We start from the raw sequence: 18,216 nt of genomic DNA, 5'->3' as shown, positions 1-18,216 counted from the left end.
ATTCAAAAAATGTAAGATTATTTTTTATAATAAGACTATAAGTATGTAAAATGACGAGGTGGAATGTTGGTATGTTATATTAGGAGTTTGATTGAAAGTTATTTTACTAAATTATCTTTATTACATAAAATTTTTTTACCAACAAGTTTTAGCCTCAATTTTCATAAAATTATGATCTTATTTTTTATTGCAAGTTATATAATAATAAATAAATATATAATGTTAAAATAAGTTTATAAATCATTTATAGAAAGTGGTTGCATCACTAATTATAATTTAGAAATCATAATTAATGTATTAATAAACAAATGTTTAGAATAAATATAATAATTATAACTTTAAAGGATGACATTTATTGTTCAATGTTAAGAAAATAGATATGTTTATTTTTAATTAGACGTAAAATTTGTTTAAAAAAATGACTAAAATAATAAAATGAAAATAAAAAGTTCATCTTATTTTAAAAAATATTAGAGTTATCTGAGAAAAGCAGAGTGAATGAAAAACATTAAAGAAGAAAAAAAAACAAAATTAGGTGGACATTCAAATATAGATCAAATAATAGATTGCCCAAATCTCCTACTAATTAACCCCACAAGTATAAAATCATTACATTACCAGGTGGAAATCCTAGCAACTGTAAAAATTGGTTTTTATCGAAATTAAGGTAACCGTGTTAATAATAGTGATTAATCCTCTCATTACTATTGCTTAAAAAAAGTAAATGTGCTCTATTTTCATGTACAATACATGCAAACTTCTAACCCAATTGTTCATTTTCATCTTTAGCTCAATTCATTGCCACTTATTAGACAAAAGATAGGACGAGAGGATCCCAATGCAATCTTTCTTAAAATAGTAACATCCAAAACTACTTTTAGATTCATATTTTAACACCAATAAGAAAACAAGAAGGGATATTAAATTTTAGTAAAATTATCTTTTTAAAAATTATAAAATAATTATTAAATTATTTATTAAAGTCCTATTAATACATTTTAAGTAACAATTCAACCATGGCTATAAGTAGAAAAATATATTTTAAATTCAAGTTGATTTGATATTTAGTATCAAAAATTCATAACTTTTAAATATGTTTCATAAAAAAAATCATAGAAAGGAAAAAGGCATACAATAAAGATTTTAACTTTCAAAAATTATTTTATAACCTTTTAAAGTTAAAGTGATTAAAATATGAGTTGGTGAGTGATTTTAAAGCCAGTAATCTCTTCCTATATCATCTTTGGATTCTTCCATATGAATACACCAAGTTGCTACCAAAATAATAGATTCCAACAACTCTTATGAGAAGGATGTTATTTACTCGTTAGAATTACACCACACTGGTACTACAATGCCAATCATTGGTTTTTTTTTATTACTTAATTCATAATTATTAGTACAAAGTTACAAAGTGAGTGAAACAAGAAGTAATAATATACAAACAACATCATAATTTATTTATGTATGTATGTAACATATAGATGTGTAACTTAATAAGCCGAAGACCAGAAAGCATGATCTTCAACATGAAATCCATAACTACAAGAACTTGCAGGCGGGTCGGAGTAATCATTGTCTTCCAATTTTGGGAAGATGTAAGAAGATGGTTGAAACAAAGCCTTACTCAAGTTATCTTCCTCATCTTGTGATGTATCAGACTGATCTGGTTCGAATGGATAAGATGAATGAGGGCTGTCTGAATCAACAGGCTTTTGTGGTGGTTCTTGACACACTGTGTTCACATCAGATAACTCTGAGTTGTTCTTTTCTTTCATAACCAACTTATCAGTAAGCTGAAGAACCTGATAAACCAATATCAAAATCAAGCCAAACCCATATAAAGGTTTAAATTCAATCAAAGATTCAAAGGTAAGTACCTCCTGTTTAAGTTTATCTTTCTCTTTGAGGAGATTACCATAATCATCTTTGAGGGTATTAAAGCTAGCTTGTAAAGTGTCATAGTCTTTTTCAAGCTGCTTAGTCTTCCATCGAGCACGGCGGTTTTGAAACCAAATGGCAACTTGACGGGGTTGTAACCCAAGTTCTTTAGCTAGTTGAGTTTTCCTTTCAGGTTCAAGTTTGTTTTCAACCTCGAAACTTTTCTCTAGAAACTGGACTTGGTCAACAGTGAGTCGCCTTTTCTTCTCAGGTTGATGAAAATACTCATCAAGATCTTCATCTCCATTCTCTTCTTCATCAAAACTTCTAAAGAATGATCTGTTTCCTCCATGGACGTCTTCAAAGCTTACCATCGATCTCGTACCTGAAACTAACGTAAATGAAAAACAAAAAAAAAAAAACTTTAGATTATTTATCACAAACCCAAATCCCAAAGTGAGGGAAAAAAGGGAATACCAAAGAAAGAATAAGGGGAAGAGCCTGGTCTTGGAATGAAAAGAGGATCCATAGGCTCAGAAGAAGATGGAACCCTTTGACTTTGAAGTAAAACAGAGAGATTATTAGAACCACCAACACTATTAGTATTATTACAAGAGAAGACCCTCCCACCCGCCATGAGAGTTTCAAGCTAAATGATCGATCTTGTTCAAGAAATCATCTTCACCATATCATCAAATGATCTAAAAATTTAACATAAAAAAGAAAAAGAAAAAGAAGAGAAAGAAAGACCACTCTGGCTTTTGGATTTTAAAGAACACAAAGTTGTTCACTTGTTTTAAGACTTGTGACGAAAGAAGCTGGTTATGATGATTTCAGTGATATGGGAGGTGTGGGAGCAACCGCAGCTCACACCCATCACTCAGAATAACCTATTTTTTTCTTCAGCTTTGACAGATGTAAAGTGAAGAAGAAGAAGAAGAAGAAGAAGAAGATTCTTTCTCTGAGGAGGCGAGCTTTGAAAGGGTTCTATTGAAGAGGTGAGCTTTGAAAGGCCTATATGGGGCATTACTTGCCCATGGTGTCTTTGAAATTTCTTTTATGCCCTTTGCTCTCTATTTTTTTTTCTTTGTTCATTTAAGTTATTTTTAAGGGCTTTCCTCTCTCATTCCTTTTTATTTCCCTTTGCCTTTATTGCTTTACTTCCCAACAAAAGGAATTACACACAATATATACTACTAGTATAAATGAGGAAAAAGTTTAATATTTAGAATTTAAGGTTTAGGGTTTTTTCCACCCAAGCTCCCAGTCTACAAGGGACCAATCAAGTCCATATGAAATAGTTTTAAAAGATTTGTTATCTGAATCAATTGCAACTACGGGTATGACTTTCGTTGCTATTTACCCTTTATATAGTCTCCACAAACTCTTAGAATGGATCCACTTAATTTGGCAAGCATCACTTGACATAAAAAATGACACAAAGGCATTGGAGACCCTTGTAATGAACATGACCCAACTTTTCATGCCAAACTTGCAACTCAAAAGAATTAGCTTTGTTGCACTTCATGGGTTCAATAAGCTTGTAGCAATTGTCAAATGTCTATTATTTAATCTGTAAATTCTAGTAATGCTCCGTAACCTTGTTCCAACGATAGATACGGGTTAGGGGTGTTACAGATTCTTATGCAATTTGCCTTCAATTCTTCTAATAGAAAGACCTTGTCAAGTGTTGGCATACTATCAATATTGAGAACACCTTTTCCTAATATTCGAACCTATTTTTCATCGCCAAAAGTCACCTCACCTTCATGATTTTCTTGGAAGTTTGTAAGATAGGAGCTATTACTAGTAATATGTCAAGGGCATCCACTGTTGAAATACCACACATGATCTGTAGTGCTTTTTCGAGATTGATGAGCAACAATCATACATCTTTGATCTTTTCTTCTCTAAAGCAAGTTTTGCTTCAAACTCTTGGTAGCATTAGGCCTAATTGTAACAAGTGTTGTAGTTGTTTATTTCATTATTTGATCTTTCAAATTTTTTAAAGCACATTGGCTTGATATGGCCTGACACATTTTAACACCCCTCGCTTGACCCGATCGCTGGGTCCAAGCTACAAGATGCTACAGTCATTGCTGGAGCAACTATGGTCAAATCAACAGTATTTAATCATTCACTCATTCAAATACATGACAATTACATTCAAACTATGATAATTAATCAATTTCGAGTCTTAGTCAAGCTTACGAAAGCTCTTTTAATAACCTGAGCATAAAATAGAACCAAATTGCAAAGTTTTAGAAATCCAGGGTCGATGTCATGAATCCAATTCCTCCACATTGAGATGTAGCCAAAATAGTATGTCCTGTCGTGACTTCAGGCCACTTGACGTCTTAACATGACTCACTGTCAATCGATGTTGCGATGATGTAGGTTGTTCGTTGGGACGTAGGCTCTATTTTTGGTAAAAATAAACCATTTGGTACCTATTTCAAAGTTTCCATTTCAACCATTCAAATATACATGAAAATACCATTCCCAATTGTCTAAAAACCTACCAAAACATGTTAAATAGTCAAACAACTATGTTCAAGTTTCCATTAAAACATTCATTACATGACATCAATTAAGCTTCAACAAATCAATGCCGATTACCACATATTCACCAAGTCATTCCATACCAAATTTGCCTATGTCAATCCACTTTAAGTCATGCAATTTCATATGTCATACATCTCAAGCATAATCCATTATACATCAACAAGTACAAACTAGGATTTTAAGTCCTACACACTTACCATGTAGCAACCTCACACCTATACTCTAATTTGGATGAATCCCCACTAAGACTCTCCTCTTGAAAACTTAGTCATAAACTAAGTGACTCACTTAAGTTTACTTACAATTTTTCACTCAAAGCTAATGTAACACCCTTTACCAGACCTAATCGTCGGGTCCAAGCAACAAAGTGTCACATTCATCGTCGGAGCAACTACTGACAAATTCACAGTAAAAACATCATTTCACTTCATTAATCATGAAATCAATCAATAATACAATATTGAATAACATGAACATTCTTTTTCTGATCTTGTATGAGCACACAAATGCTTTAGAGTCAACTCGAGATTAAATAGAGAACTTTTTGTGACATTTTTAAAAATTTTATCAATTAAACCATAAAAATCATTCAAATATTCAATAATATCATAAATACCTAAATATACACAATTAAATTTTAGCCTTAATAGAACTTACAAAAGCTTTTTTGTAAACCTGATCATTAACAAGGACTAAATTGTAAAGTTTTTAAAAATTCAAGATCAACATCACGACGTCACCTCCTTCATATTCTGACATCTCCAAACAATTTTTCATGTTACGACATCAAGCCATCCGACATCACGACATCACATATTGTTCGGTTGGTGTTGCGACGAGGAAATGTGAGTCATTTGGTACCTATTTCAAGCCAACAATCCCAATTCACTTTTGGTGCATATTTACGCAACATTTCCCTGTATAAAAGCATGCCAAGGTGCATCTCATAACATCAATTACTCAATACTAAATTCAATCAATTTAACATACCTTAATTTGGCACTAAAACACATCAAACCACTTTCTAAAATACAAGCTAATCTCCCATGTTTTCAATACATTTAAATCATCATTCACTGTGTCATTTCCATATACAAAACATACCTTATGTACAATCAAATGAACCATTCATAATGACTCACATATAAAACTTATTATATAGCAAAATTATACAATTGTGCATATGTGGACACTATTATCCCAAATCAACATTAACCAAAGTTTAAACCAAAACCATCCATTCACAAGATATCACATAATATAACACCTATTTACATGCCACAAAACCGAGCTTTAAATGATAGAAAGACTACCAAATTAATAACAAGATAGTGTGAGCTCCTCTATGATCCGGTAGACATGTTCCGCAAGTTGGCAGTCTACAAGGAAAGGGAAACAACGGTGTAAGCATATCAAATGCTTAGTAAGTTCACAAGTATTTAAACACAAACTAACCTTAGTTTACAATCTAATACAATAAGCTATTACCTTGTTAGGTTTGCCTAAACATGACCATCACATATAAAAAGGGTGAGTTCAACATATATTGAATCATATGGTAATTCAAACATATAATATTCGAATTAACTTATAACCAACATTCCAATGCCATTTATATACTCAATCAACATTAAATCAATTCAATATCACATCCATAATATTTTACATACATATATGCTCAAATCCAGATTCTCATTTCAATAAATTTTTAGTCTATAAGCATTAGTTGTATTCAGTTAGCCCTCAGGGCTCATTTTTAACTCAATTCAGATATCATTTATCCAATTTACATTTTATATCCCTATTAACCTGACTCGGACTTAGACGAATACACGGATCCAACCAATCACACCAGTTTGATACCCAGTGCCTGCCGTGTGCCCAACGCTCATCAATGTGTTTGGCACCCAATGCCTCATTGGTATAACCAAAGTATAAATGTGTCCAGCACTCATTGACTCGTAGTTGAACCCGTACTTGACCTATCCTATGACATGTCAATTATATTCAACTCTACCCGAACAGTTAATTAGAATAACCAATATTCAAATTTCTTTATAGTTCAATCCTCGTTTTATCGATATAAATATCATCAATTCATCGATCAAGACATCATTTTAATACATAACATAACATTATTCATTACAATACTAAGCCAATTTCACAATTTCATCAATTTATATTATTTTCAATTCTATTCAATTTAGTCTTCTATCTTGGAAATTAAACATAATGATATCAATTTAACTAATAAATCTCAAACTAAAATTCATTATATTCAATTTATTAGTCAATTTGTCATTTCTTTATAATTTAGTCCATATCTCACATTTTTGTACCAATTTGTAAATAATCCAAATTTCAATTAAACATATTTAAAATTACAATTTTAAATACATAAAAATTTAACACAAACATACCATATGAACTTACCTAGTCAAAATAGCAAACAACCAAATCTTCAAGGACTAATCAATAATTTTGCTTTTTTCTCGATTATCCTCAGTTTGGTTCAATTTCTAATCTATACAATAATTTAGTTCAAATTATCAATTCCAACCCTCTTATTTTATCCTATTATAATCATATATTATCTTTTTTTTATTCGAATGCCCCTAAAGTTTTGCATTTTATTCAATTTAGTCCGTAAAACCGAAATGACCATATCTTTCAAATTTGAGTCTCAATTTCGAAATCGATCTCAATTTCATCCTTCTATAGCTCTCTATAATTACAGAAATTTCATGCCAATTTGAAAATATTTATACTTTAGCCCCTATGTTCAAAATTAATCGTTTTTAGTTTACAAATTAGTCATTTTTCATATCTAAGCTTAAAACCTAACTATTAAACACCAAAACTTCAATCATTCATCAATGATATTATTTATAAATTTTAAAAATTAGCACACAAATTAACTAAATCAAATTATAACGATATCAAAAATATAAATTTTAGAAGAAAATGAACTAATTTAACCTACCATGCATGCAAGACCGAAAATATTGAAGCTCAAAACCTATTCTTTTTCCTTTTTGCTTCGTGAAAGAGACGAGTGAAGTGAAGAAAATGGTTTTTGCTTTCTTTAATTTATGTTTTTCATGTTTTATTTATTTTATTATAATTATAATATTTTTTATTTTTTTTACAATCTTACCAACCGTCCACTATATACCCAAATGAATTATTTGCCATTTTGGATCTTGGTTTAATTGCTACATAAATTCTTTAGCAATTAAAAATCTATAACGATTTTTTACCACTTTTACAATTTAGTCTTATACCTTAATTAATCACTAATTTGGTGAAATTATCTATCCAAAATTTAATTCACCTATCTAAAAACTATTAAATATTTATAGGCCCAATTTTTAAAAACGAGGTCTCGATATTTCTTTTTTCAACACCATTAACTTTAGGGTAAATACACATGTAGCTTAACTAACTATCCAATTAATAAATTCGTCAGCCCAAAATTTAATATAATATTATAACTGACTCATAAATATTAATTAGCAATATTTACGGACTCAATCATTGAAAAACGAAGTTTCAAAACCACTAGTTTTGATACCATTAATTTCCGAATCGTTACAACTAGTTCTTGCTTGAAGAGAGATAATTGATATATCTATATGTTACCTAATTCAACTCAACCGTTTATAAGAGTTTATTATTAGGGTTGATATGATACAATCAATTGCAATCACATTCCCCATAAGTAACTATATAAAAAGGTCTTCAATTGCCTTCATTAAGACTAAGATAAAGATATTTAAGATATTCAAAAATCCAAATGATCCAATCTCTTCAAACTAAAAAACTTAGATTACATATAAAGACTTTAATTTGATTCTTGTTGATTTGATTCTTTATAATTAAGTGTTGATTAGATAAATTTTTTGTTTGAAATGATGACTTAACGTGCCACATTAGCTTACCGCTACACTGTTAACAACAATTATCAACTAGTGACTAAAATATTACAACACGATAATGTAAGTGACTAAAATGTAACCTGAAACAAACAAAAATGATTATTTTCGTAGTTTACCCTATTTGATTATTATGAATATTTTTATTTTAAAATGTTATATAAACAAATTTAATAAAAAAATTAATCTATAAACAACAAAATTTAAATTTTGAAATTTGAAAAGTCAAAAGAATAAATTTATAAAAATAAAAATTTAAAAATTTAAATTTAAATTTAAGAAGAGGAGCATATTTGATAATGAATTAATTGATTAAATTTAGGGGTATTTCGGTAAATAGACGGTTATAAAATAAGTTAAGAGGGGAGAGAATGGGGTCCAATCAATCGCTATCAAAAAGGAAGCGGGTGAGCTCAAAATTACAAGGATGGGTCACCCACCGCCCACGCTTCCCCTCCTCCTTTGCCCCACTGCCCGCGCTGCCTGCTTTCCCACACGTCTAGCTCCCCTTGCCCCACGTCTCCTTTTGTCTTCTCTCAACATTTATTTACTAAAGTTCCAAGTTAATAAACCTTCCTCTATCATTGATTACTCAATTTCTCCTGGGTGATCTATTTGGCATGTGATTATTATTAGGATAAATTATATAAGTACTGATTTAACTCTTTTTTTGTATAGAATTATTAGTAAATTTGCTTTTATCACGTAATTGTAAAAAGTCACAAAATGGTTATTTAATTATTCAATTGTCTTTTTTGGTCAATAGACCCCAAAATCTAAAATAGTTGGGTGACAAAAAAACAAAATTAAAGAGTTGAGTGGTTATTTTATAACTTTTCATAGTTGGGTGACCAAAAAAATTTACTAATAATTGAGTGACTATTTTGTAACTTTCATAGTTGGATGACGAAAAACGAAAAGAAACATAGTTGAGTGACAACTAATGTAATTTACCCTTATTATTTTGGAAACCATCTAGTCCTTCTATCTTTCAGAATTTAAAATTCATATGCATTTTTAACACTATTAAATTTTTTTTGTTAAAGTAGTTGGTGTGACATTTTGAAATAAAAATAAATACTCACTTGGTAACCATGTAGCTAAAGAACAATGTTGTAATGAACATAAATTTAACAAAATAATTTTAATAGCCATGTTAGGATTTTGTCCTCGGCCTCTACGGAGAGTTGTGTATGATTCATGGAGGAGCACACCTCAGTCAATGGAAATAGGTACCTACAAGACTCGAGTTAAGTATTAGTATTAGGCGTGTGAATAATAATGGAGGTACCTGGACGCGATATAGCTCGAACCATCAACCAAGAACTTATAAGTGACATGTTTGTAAACATAATATCACTTGAGCTACAAGGTGCCCCATGAAATTGCACGACTCTTTACAAAGGTTAGAGACAATACATTTAATTGTTGATGGTCCAAATCTACTGCCTAAAAGTTGACATTTCAAAATTTTCTTATTAAAGAAAAACATGCCACCAAATTTTTTAAAACCGAAATGGATAATATCACCAGTTTCCAATCTAATCTGTTAAACAATATACAATAAATATAGATTAGCATATGGAAAAATAAGATAGAAAGAATGAGATTGAAATTTCATATGTTAGTTTTTGAGGCTTTTTCACTTAAATAATACAAAAATAAAATTAATAACTGAAATGGTATGGCCATAAAATTATTTACCAAAGTGGTATGGTTTTATTGGTGTTGCCTGTTAAATTGGTGGCACCTAACTGAAATGTAATGATCTAAAGTATTTAGGACCTGTTATGCAATTTTTCCAGATAGAGTGGTTGTTAAAAAAGGGAAAGGGTGCCTGCGGCGCCAAGCTTTAAATCTGGCTAATTGCCTTATAAGCCCTCATTATTTTTTTTTTATTTCTCTTCAACTCACTATACTATTTTTATTCAACTCACTATATTATTTTTAAACAAGCCCTTATCCTATTTTTGTAGTTAAACAAGCCCTTAACTTATGGTTTTTACTCATAAAAGCCCTTTATTTTAATATTAAAGTAAATATATTTTGAATTTCAAGCTCTTTGATGCAATAAAAATTATATATACTTTAACATCAACATAAAATCTAAAAAAATAATCAAAATTTTCAAAAGAATAGTTAAGAGTATCATGTATATAAGCACTCTCAAGAAATTTTAAAATTTTATTTTTTAATTTAATAAACTTTCAGCCTGGTGCTGCCAATTTGACAGGCGACACTAATAAAACTATATCATTTTAATAAATAATATTATGAGCATACCATTTCAGTTATTAAGTTTATTTTTTGTATTATTTAAGTAAAAAAAAAGAGCCTAATTGGAAAATAAATGGTATTTGGTATATAGTCTTTTTCCCATATCTCTCTCTTTTCAAAAATTAAAGTCTCATTTCTCCATTGTACACGCCTCTGTCTCTTTCTCTATCACACTTTCCTCCTCTTTTCATATCTTTCTCTTTCCACTCTCATGTCGAGAGAGAAGTGGTAGTAAGCAGAACAAGGTAGAGGCAGCTTTGCCTTTGGCAAAGAAAGTCTGAAAGTGCTACTAGGGCACCCCACCCATGCTCTACTTTTACCTTCTTTTTTTATTTTGTTTTTATTATTTTGGATTCAACTATAATGGATTGGGTTTAGAAAATATAAAGGTTTGGGCCGGTTTTAAGTGATTTGGGCTAAAAAAAAATTTTAGCGGTTCATCCGGTTCACAATTCAGTCGCGGTTTATATTTGTTTATTGGGTTAATTGACTTTTCCTTTACTTTGATCTAATCCGATCCGATTTCAATAACTATGCATGTCACTAAAGTATATAAAATATTTTCTTTACTATTTCAACTAAAGTTTTATTTTAATATTTTTATACATTCCAATATCATTATACAAAATGTTTCACCTACATTGTTTGTATTTTTATATTATTATTGAAGCGTGTGATTGAGTTGGTGTCGAGTTACCAACTCAATTACTAAAATAACATTACTTATTTTAAATAATTTATATGGATATGAGTAATTTTGTTTTTTTTATATATTTAGAAAAACCAATAAAAATTTGCAAATGTTGACTTTTAAATCCTTGCCATCAGCATTTATAAAATATTTTTATCACCACTTCAACAAAAAAATATTTTGATATTTTTATACATTTCAATATCATTATACAAATTGTTTCACTCATATTGTCTATATATCTATACTTACTATTATTTAAGGTAGCGTTCAATGTTTTTTCATGCTATAATTTCAATGGAATGTGAGTGCGAGGAATATGATTGTTGGAAAAGTTACTTTACAACTTTTGGTATACAATGGAAAGTATTGATTAAAATATCAAGAAAGTTAAATTATCACATTTGGTTCATTAAGTACTTTCCAATGAATGTAATGATAATTTACGAATTTACTCTTATTAAATAAACGAAAATATTCATGTATTTAATTTTTATAATAAACTTTATTCTTAACAAATATTTAGATTAGATATTTAATAATAAACTTTAATTGAAAATTTTAAAATTATGTTTAATTTATAATTTAAATTGAAAGTAAAATTGTTTCAAATTTATCTTGCATATATTTTCTAAATATAATAACCCGTATATTAACATTGTTTTGGAATAAATTAAAAAAATACTTAAAATCCGTTTTGTTTTAGTTAAAAGTTGACCTATAAGAAAATAAAAAAAATAGTTGATTCCAAATATTGCTACGAACAAAATTACAAATAATTAAGTCATAGGAATATAAAATCACATTCGATCTAATCTACAATCCATGCACAACTTAAATGAAATAATTTTTCTACCCATATTCTACCAAAATAATAAGTATTTCATACAAATGTAAGTGTTTACCTTTCTTTAGTTCTTTATTATTCTTTCTTCTAAGATTGAGGGTCAGTAAATCTAAAAAAGAATGCAAATGTTTCAAATAAGTCCCAATTTTATAATGAATTAAATCTATGATTTGATTCTCATAAAAGAAATGTTGTTATAATTCAAGTAGATATAAAAAAGTGATTTTTTAATAGACTAATATCTTAAACTAATATGAAATAGGCCAGTTTTGTTTTAATATACTTTTTTTAAATTTCCAATGGAATTGGAAAATAATTTTCTCACATCAGGAATCACATTACCATATGAGAAAGTTAGATTTCAAGAAAAGTAAATAAATTTAACATACCAAACGTTGATGTAACTATTATTCATCGTACCAAACACTACTTAAGTGTGCGACTGCAATGATATCACAAGTCACTTGACATCAATTCAGTTAAGGAAATTACTAAAACAATCTTATATATTTTAAATAATATTATTACAATGATACTTTTATCTTTTTTCTTATTTAAAAAAAAGTAAAGTTGATATTTTGATCCATGCAACTGACATATAATTTTTTTTAATATTTTATACATTTCAATTTTATTACACATTAATTCATCATCATTGTTTGAATATCTATACTATTATTTAAGTGCATGGCTAACTTGGTGTCAGAAGTCAACTGGATACTAACTCAAGAAAAATGGTAAGATAATGATAAACAATTGAAGTGCATTTAATATTCTTAATATGATGTATTGGTCTATTTAAAATTCAATTACTCACAATTTAAACTAATTTTTTTATTTTAATTTCATACCTGTTATTGTTATTATTATTTTCAAACATTATATTTCATTATTTATTGTATGATATTTTTAGACTCGCACCTATTTTCTAAATGCGTAGTTTCCATACATATACGCCTATGATAAATTTTTTAGTTTCATTTTAAGTTAAAATATACCGTAGGTCTTTGTACTCTTCGTAAATTTGGAATTTAACCGCTATAATTTTATTTTTAAGAATTTAGTCTCTCTACTTTTCAGATTTTAAAATACAGGTTCGACTGTTAACACTGTTTAGTTACTTTGCTACTGAATAAATATTTTTTTATTTCAAAATGCCACTCTAATAAATTTAACAAAATTAATTATCGAATTTGGATTTTTAAACCTAAACAGCATAGGGATGTAAATCCCTAAAATTAAAAATACATGAAGTAAATGGGAAATTAATAAATGGTATTTTAATGTTTAATGGAAAAGGTCACTTGAGGGTGAAGATTCTATTTTATCTTGTTCTAATTGGGAATAAACAATCCACACTTTATGAGCCCGCAATTTCAGTTGATTCTATGTGCTGCTTCTTCTCCTTCTTCCTCTTCAACAACTCCAATTTTCCTTTCGAAAAGGAATAATCAATAACAAAAAGACAAATCCAATCAATCAGGTAAACATAATCTTCTCGCTCCATCTATATGATCTCAATTTTACGTTTGAAAAACCTTCTTTCTTTCTTTGCACTTCAAAATCCAATCCACTTTTTCCTTTCTAATTACGTCTCTTATTTTATTAATGAATTACATTCCATTAGTTTTTGAATCGATTTCGTCGACGATACCAAATGCAATTGGTCAAAAACAAGAAATCCATATGGTTGATTTAGCTATTTAAGCCGGCAAACAAGAGATTAGCTGTCACAATCCCCCACCCCCCTTTGTTTTTTTGTTTAATATGATTATGGAGCATACCTGTTTGCCTTGTTCATGTTTCCTATGAATTTGTCCTGATAGTTACAACCCATGACGAAAATTTTATGGTTTATTATAGTTTCCATTCAAACAATAGGTATAATATCATATTACTTTTCGTGGGTTTTAAAGAAATAAGATGCTTTTCATGATGGGATTAGAATTCTTAATGTTCATTTATTGTTATTTTTATTTTTATTTATATGTAATTTGTTATCATTTATACATGTAGGACTAATATATTAACAGCGAAAAGTAATTGACAACTTGATATTTATTTATTTATTTTATCAGAATGCTAGGTGAGAATGTAGCTGAATAAAAGTCTCAGTTTGACTTGCAATTTATGGTCAATGAAATTGCTTCAGTAATGCGTTTTTGGGAAATTATGACAATTATTGAAAAACATCCTAGCCAACTTGCAGCAGTATTTATATATTACATTTTCATTCGAGTTTTATGGCCTTATCTTCCTATCTTTTCTTTGGTTTCTTCTGCTTTGCCTTCCTTTTTAAGTTGTAAGTCTTTTAAATCATTTTATATGCTCTTATCTTTTATCTCTAGAGTCTATGTACCCTGAGATAATTTTGAGAATTGGGTTGGTTTTTATGAATTGAGGTGGTGATCTGCCAAGCTTATTTTTTCTTGTAAATTGCCACTTGAAGCTGATTGGGTTTGAGTTGGGAAGGTTATTTTGTTCTCATGACTTTGTTGGATGTATTTTCTGTTTTTAGGTTACCCTTTTTTTATGATCTTAATATTCATGTTATGAGGTTTATATTTATGCCCTACAAATGCAGAAACCATTGATTGTCGCTTATGTTGCATGCTGGAATATGCTAGTTCATAGATAGTACTGGTATTTGTTTTGAGTTCTTTTAGACTGATATATAAACTGTTCGACTCTCAGAGCAAAATCCAAATGGGTAATCTTTTCTGTTGTGTACAAGTTGACCAGTCTACAGTAGCCATTAAGGAGAGATTTGGCAGGTTTGAGGATGTTCTTGAACCTGGATGCCATTGCCTACCTTGGTTTCTTGGAAGTCAACTTGCTGGCCACCTGTCGCTAAGATTGCAGCAGTTGGATGTTCGTTGTGAAACCAAGACTAAGGTCTGTATATGTTGTAATTTTTCAGTTATTGACTTATTTGCTCTATAACTTTTAGACGTTTTAGGATGATGAATATAAATGGCCTTTCAGTTTTTGTGCACTTCTATTAGTTTCTCCAACTTTACCATAAATAGTCATGCTTTTGTCAGTTACTCTGTTTCTGGTGGAATTTAAGTGGAGGAGGATGTGTTGTTTGAAGTGAAGGGAAAATTCGTGATTATGAAGAAATAAAATGGTCTAATACTTCCATAAATATTCTTGTTATCTAACTTTCAAATGCCTTAAATTTGTCAAATAATGTTTTCCATACATTAATATGCCTCTGTTGTACAGTGTGAAACTGGTTTTTATGGACATCTTATCAGGACAATGTATTTGTTAATGTTGTTGCATCTATTCAATACCGGGCACTGGCAGACAAGGCAAGTGATGCCTTTTACAAGCTGACAAACACAAGGACACAAATTCAAGCCTATGTGTTTGATGGTAAGAACAATACTTTGTTGAGTAGGTATTGACATTGCAGTGCACTCATAAGTTTATATACATGTGAATGAACTCATTCAGCACTTTTTTCTTCAAATTTACACAGAAAATGTTATAACGTTTCCCTTCTTCTGATCTTCAATACATTTAGTTATTAGAGCAAGTGTTCCGAAGCTAAATCTGGATGATGTTTTTGAACAAAAGACTGAAATTGCTAAAGCTGTTGAAGAAGAACTTGAGAAGGTAATCAATTTGATTAAGTACATCACATTCTGTGAAAGCCAACCCCACATGTTGGTCTAAGGCCTTGTTATGTTAAATTGTTGCGATGTTGAAGCTGACATTTAAGTATGTTTCGAATTCTGTTACCCTCTTGTTCTTCTTCCAGGCTATGTCTGCCTATGGGTATGAGATTGTTCAAACACTTATTGTGGACATAGAACCTGACGAGCATGTGAAGCGTGCGATGAATGAAATTAATGCCGGTAAAATACTTGTTGCCTCTTAATTGGTTCTTGCTCTTTCGAACTTGCTGTTCTTTAGGTTAGGCTAAATGTGCATTGGATTCATAGCTGTGTTCTTTCTGAAGTAAGCAGCAAATAAGATCATGCTAGTACAGAAATATAAAAGCAACACTTGGCCTAATGAATTTTTCAGCCAAAAAATATGAACTGGTTCCTGGGAATTAACCTTTTGACATTGATCCTTCAAATTTCTTGTCATCTGTTATTGCTTGAATCATTTTAGCTTTAGAGTGCATACCCTGAGATGTCTGTCAATTGGTTGTTTCAATAATGCCTCCCCATCATCATATCATGCATTTCTTTTCCCCCATTGGTAAATAAAATATATAAGTTTTGTACCAAAATAACCCGATGGGTCTTCACCCACGGGTGAAGCTTTTCATGACTCCAGAAGCAGATAAATTTGTTTTTATTACAAATTTACAGTGGTGTCTGTGCTGATATCAACAGAATACCACTATATTTTGTAGTAAATTATTACCTAGAATTTAGTGTTCTGATGTGATTTTAATGTGAATATGGCGTTTTTCTTCCATTCTGTTATTTTTCTCGATAAGCAGTGACCTTAATATGATTTTTCTTATCGTATTGTAATTGAAGCTGCAAGGCTGAGAGTGGCAGCTAATGAGAAGGCAGAGGCTGAGAAAATTTTGCAAATCAAACGAGCTGAAGGTGAGGCTGAGTCCAAATATTTGTCAGGGCTGGGTATCGCTCGCCAACGACAAGCAATTGTTGATGGTTTGCGAGATAGCGTGCTTGGATTCTCCGTTAATGTCCCGGGGACTACTGCAAAGGATGTTATGGATATGGTCCTGGTTACCCAGTACTTTGACACCATGAAAGAAATTGGTGCTGCTTCTAAGTCCTCAGCTGTGTTTATCCCTCATGGTCCTGGAGCTGTTCGTGATGTCGCTACTCAGATTCGTGATGGACTCCTCCAGGCCACACACCAGTAACTATATGATTTTTTCTTAAGACAAGACAAGACAAGCATTAGTAGTTTTTTAAGGATAATACCTGGTTTTAACGTTTACCTGTTTAGTTCTGGATGTCATTTTTACATTATGAGCACTGGGTGTACATATGGTGTGGGCATAAACGGTTTGTGAAATGCGTAAGATATTTTATACTCTTATAGATGTTGAGTGATCTTTATTATGGATTTTTCTTGGTTCTATTGTCGCCATGGATGAAGGTTGAACAATTCTTTTATCAAAAATTGGTCACAAATGAGTTCATTTCAAGAAGGAATTGATGTCCACGCAAATGGGTTTTATCAGCCAGCTTTAGTCATTTAGAATGGCAGATGTTCATTAGTTTGTGTTACTGCAACACTTCTTTTCTATGCTGCTTGGATTAGGGTTCAAATTCAAGAATAATATGCAATCGATTCCAATTATTCTGCAGCTGCATTTTTTTAAATTTCTGAGTTAATATCATATTACCGACAATTTAGCATTTAATAAACTCAGTTTGACATATCGGGAATCATTCATTTCTCGGAACAAAGAGTACACAAAAGTATGTATTAGCATTTTTTTGTTTCTCTTTCGAAAACCCCGCTGCCTTTCTTACTACGAAAAACCAAGTGGTAATTTTAGAAAGGCATACTTGTGAAATTCACCTCTGATGCTTTGTAGGTTTTTCACTTTAGTCCTTAAACCCTTTTTTTCCCCTCATTCTCACCTACAACGTTACAAAAGATTTCAAACAAATCCAAAATTAATTGAAACCGTCAGTCAACTAGCGGAACTTTTTTTGTCTGACGTGGTATGACTTTGTTGACATTACATAACACATCATCACTAACTAACGTGAAATTTGAATTAAACTCATAACACAATAATTATTAAAAAATATTAAATCCAAAATATTTTAAAAAATAAGAAAATGTGGAAATTATAAAGATATCGCTATCTCCTATCTCTTCAAAATTTATACAAGAAAATAAGCCGTGCGACTAACATACTTTATGTATTTTTAGAGTTGATTGCCATACAACTATTCAATATATAATAGGTCGTAAATATAAATAGAGTTAATATGCAATACCTAGATTCATTTAGTCACATTTCAATTATTAATGATAAAATGAACTTTTTTTTATACACAATT

At 30.2% G+C, this 18,216-nt stretch overlaps 2 protein-coding genes across 5 annotated transcripts; one reads left to right on the top strand and one right to left on the bottom strand.

Annotated features, from left to right (window-relative positions):
- Window positions 1-1,347: 1,347 nt before the first annotated feature.
- LOC107953517 (homeobox-leucine zipper protein HAT5) lies at window positions 1,348-2,913 on the bottom strand. 2 transcript variants are annotated; one of them, XM_016888842.2, is made up of 3 exons: window positions 2,359-2,913; window positions 1,881-2,272; window positions 1,348-1,805 (listed from the first exon to the last, which is right to left on the bottom strand). In XM_016888842.2, exons 1-3 carry the CDS (start codon window positions 2,516-2,518, stop codon window positions 1,494-1,496), a joined length of 864 nt encoding a protein of 287 aa, XP_016744331.1. In that variant the 5' UTR covers window positions 2,519-2,913; the 3' UTR covers window positions 1,348-1,493. The 2 variants fall into 2 exon arrangements, with proteins under 2 accessions (XP_016744331.1, XP_016744332.1); XM_016888843.2 differs by having other exon boundaries at window positions 1,881-2,266; window positions 2,359-2,889.
- Window positions 2,914-13,468: 10,555 nt separating this feature from the next.
- Window positions 13,469-17,259, top strand: LOC107953519 (hypersensitive-induced reaction 1 protein). 3 transcript variants are annotated; one of them, XM_016888844.2, is made up of 6 exons: window positions 13,469-13,679; window positions 14,891-15,091; window positions 15,457-15,577; window positions 15,729-15,820; window positions 15,966-16,062; window positions 16,702-17,259. In XM_016888844.2, exons 2-6 carry the CDS (start codon window positions 14,903-14,905, stop codon window positions 17,055-17,057), a joined length of 855 nt encoding a protein of 284 aa, XP_016744333.1. In that variant the 5' UTR covers window positions 13,469-13,679; window positions 14,891-14,902; the 3' UTR covers window positions 17,058-17,259. The 3 variants fall into 3 exon arrangements, with proteins under 3 accessions (XP_016744333.1, XP_016744334.1, XP_016744335.1); XM_016888845.2 differs by lacking the exon at window positions 13,469-13,679 and adding an exon at window positions 14,296-14,498; XM_016888846.2 differs by lacking the exon at window positions 13,469-13,679 and adding an exon at window positions 14,522-14,668.
- Window positions 17,260-18,216: the final 957 nt, after the last annotated feature.

The sequence above is a fragment of the Gossypium hirsutum genome, chromosome D07 (genome assembly GCF_007990345.1).
Source record: "Gossypium hirsutum isolate 1008001.06 chromosome D07, Gossypium_hirsutum_v2.1, whole genome shotgun sequence".
Classification (NCBI taxonomy): domain Eukaryota; kingdom Viridiplantae; phylum Streptophyta; class Magnoliopsida; order Malvales; family Malvaceae; genus Gossypium; species Gossypium hirsutum.
Note: the sequence above shows the minus strand (reverse complement) of the source record. Positions and strands in the feature narration are given on the sequence as shown.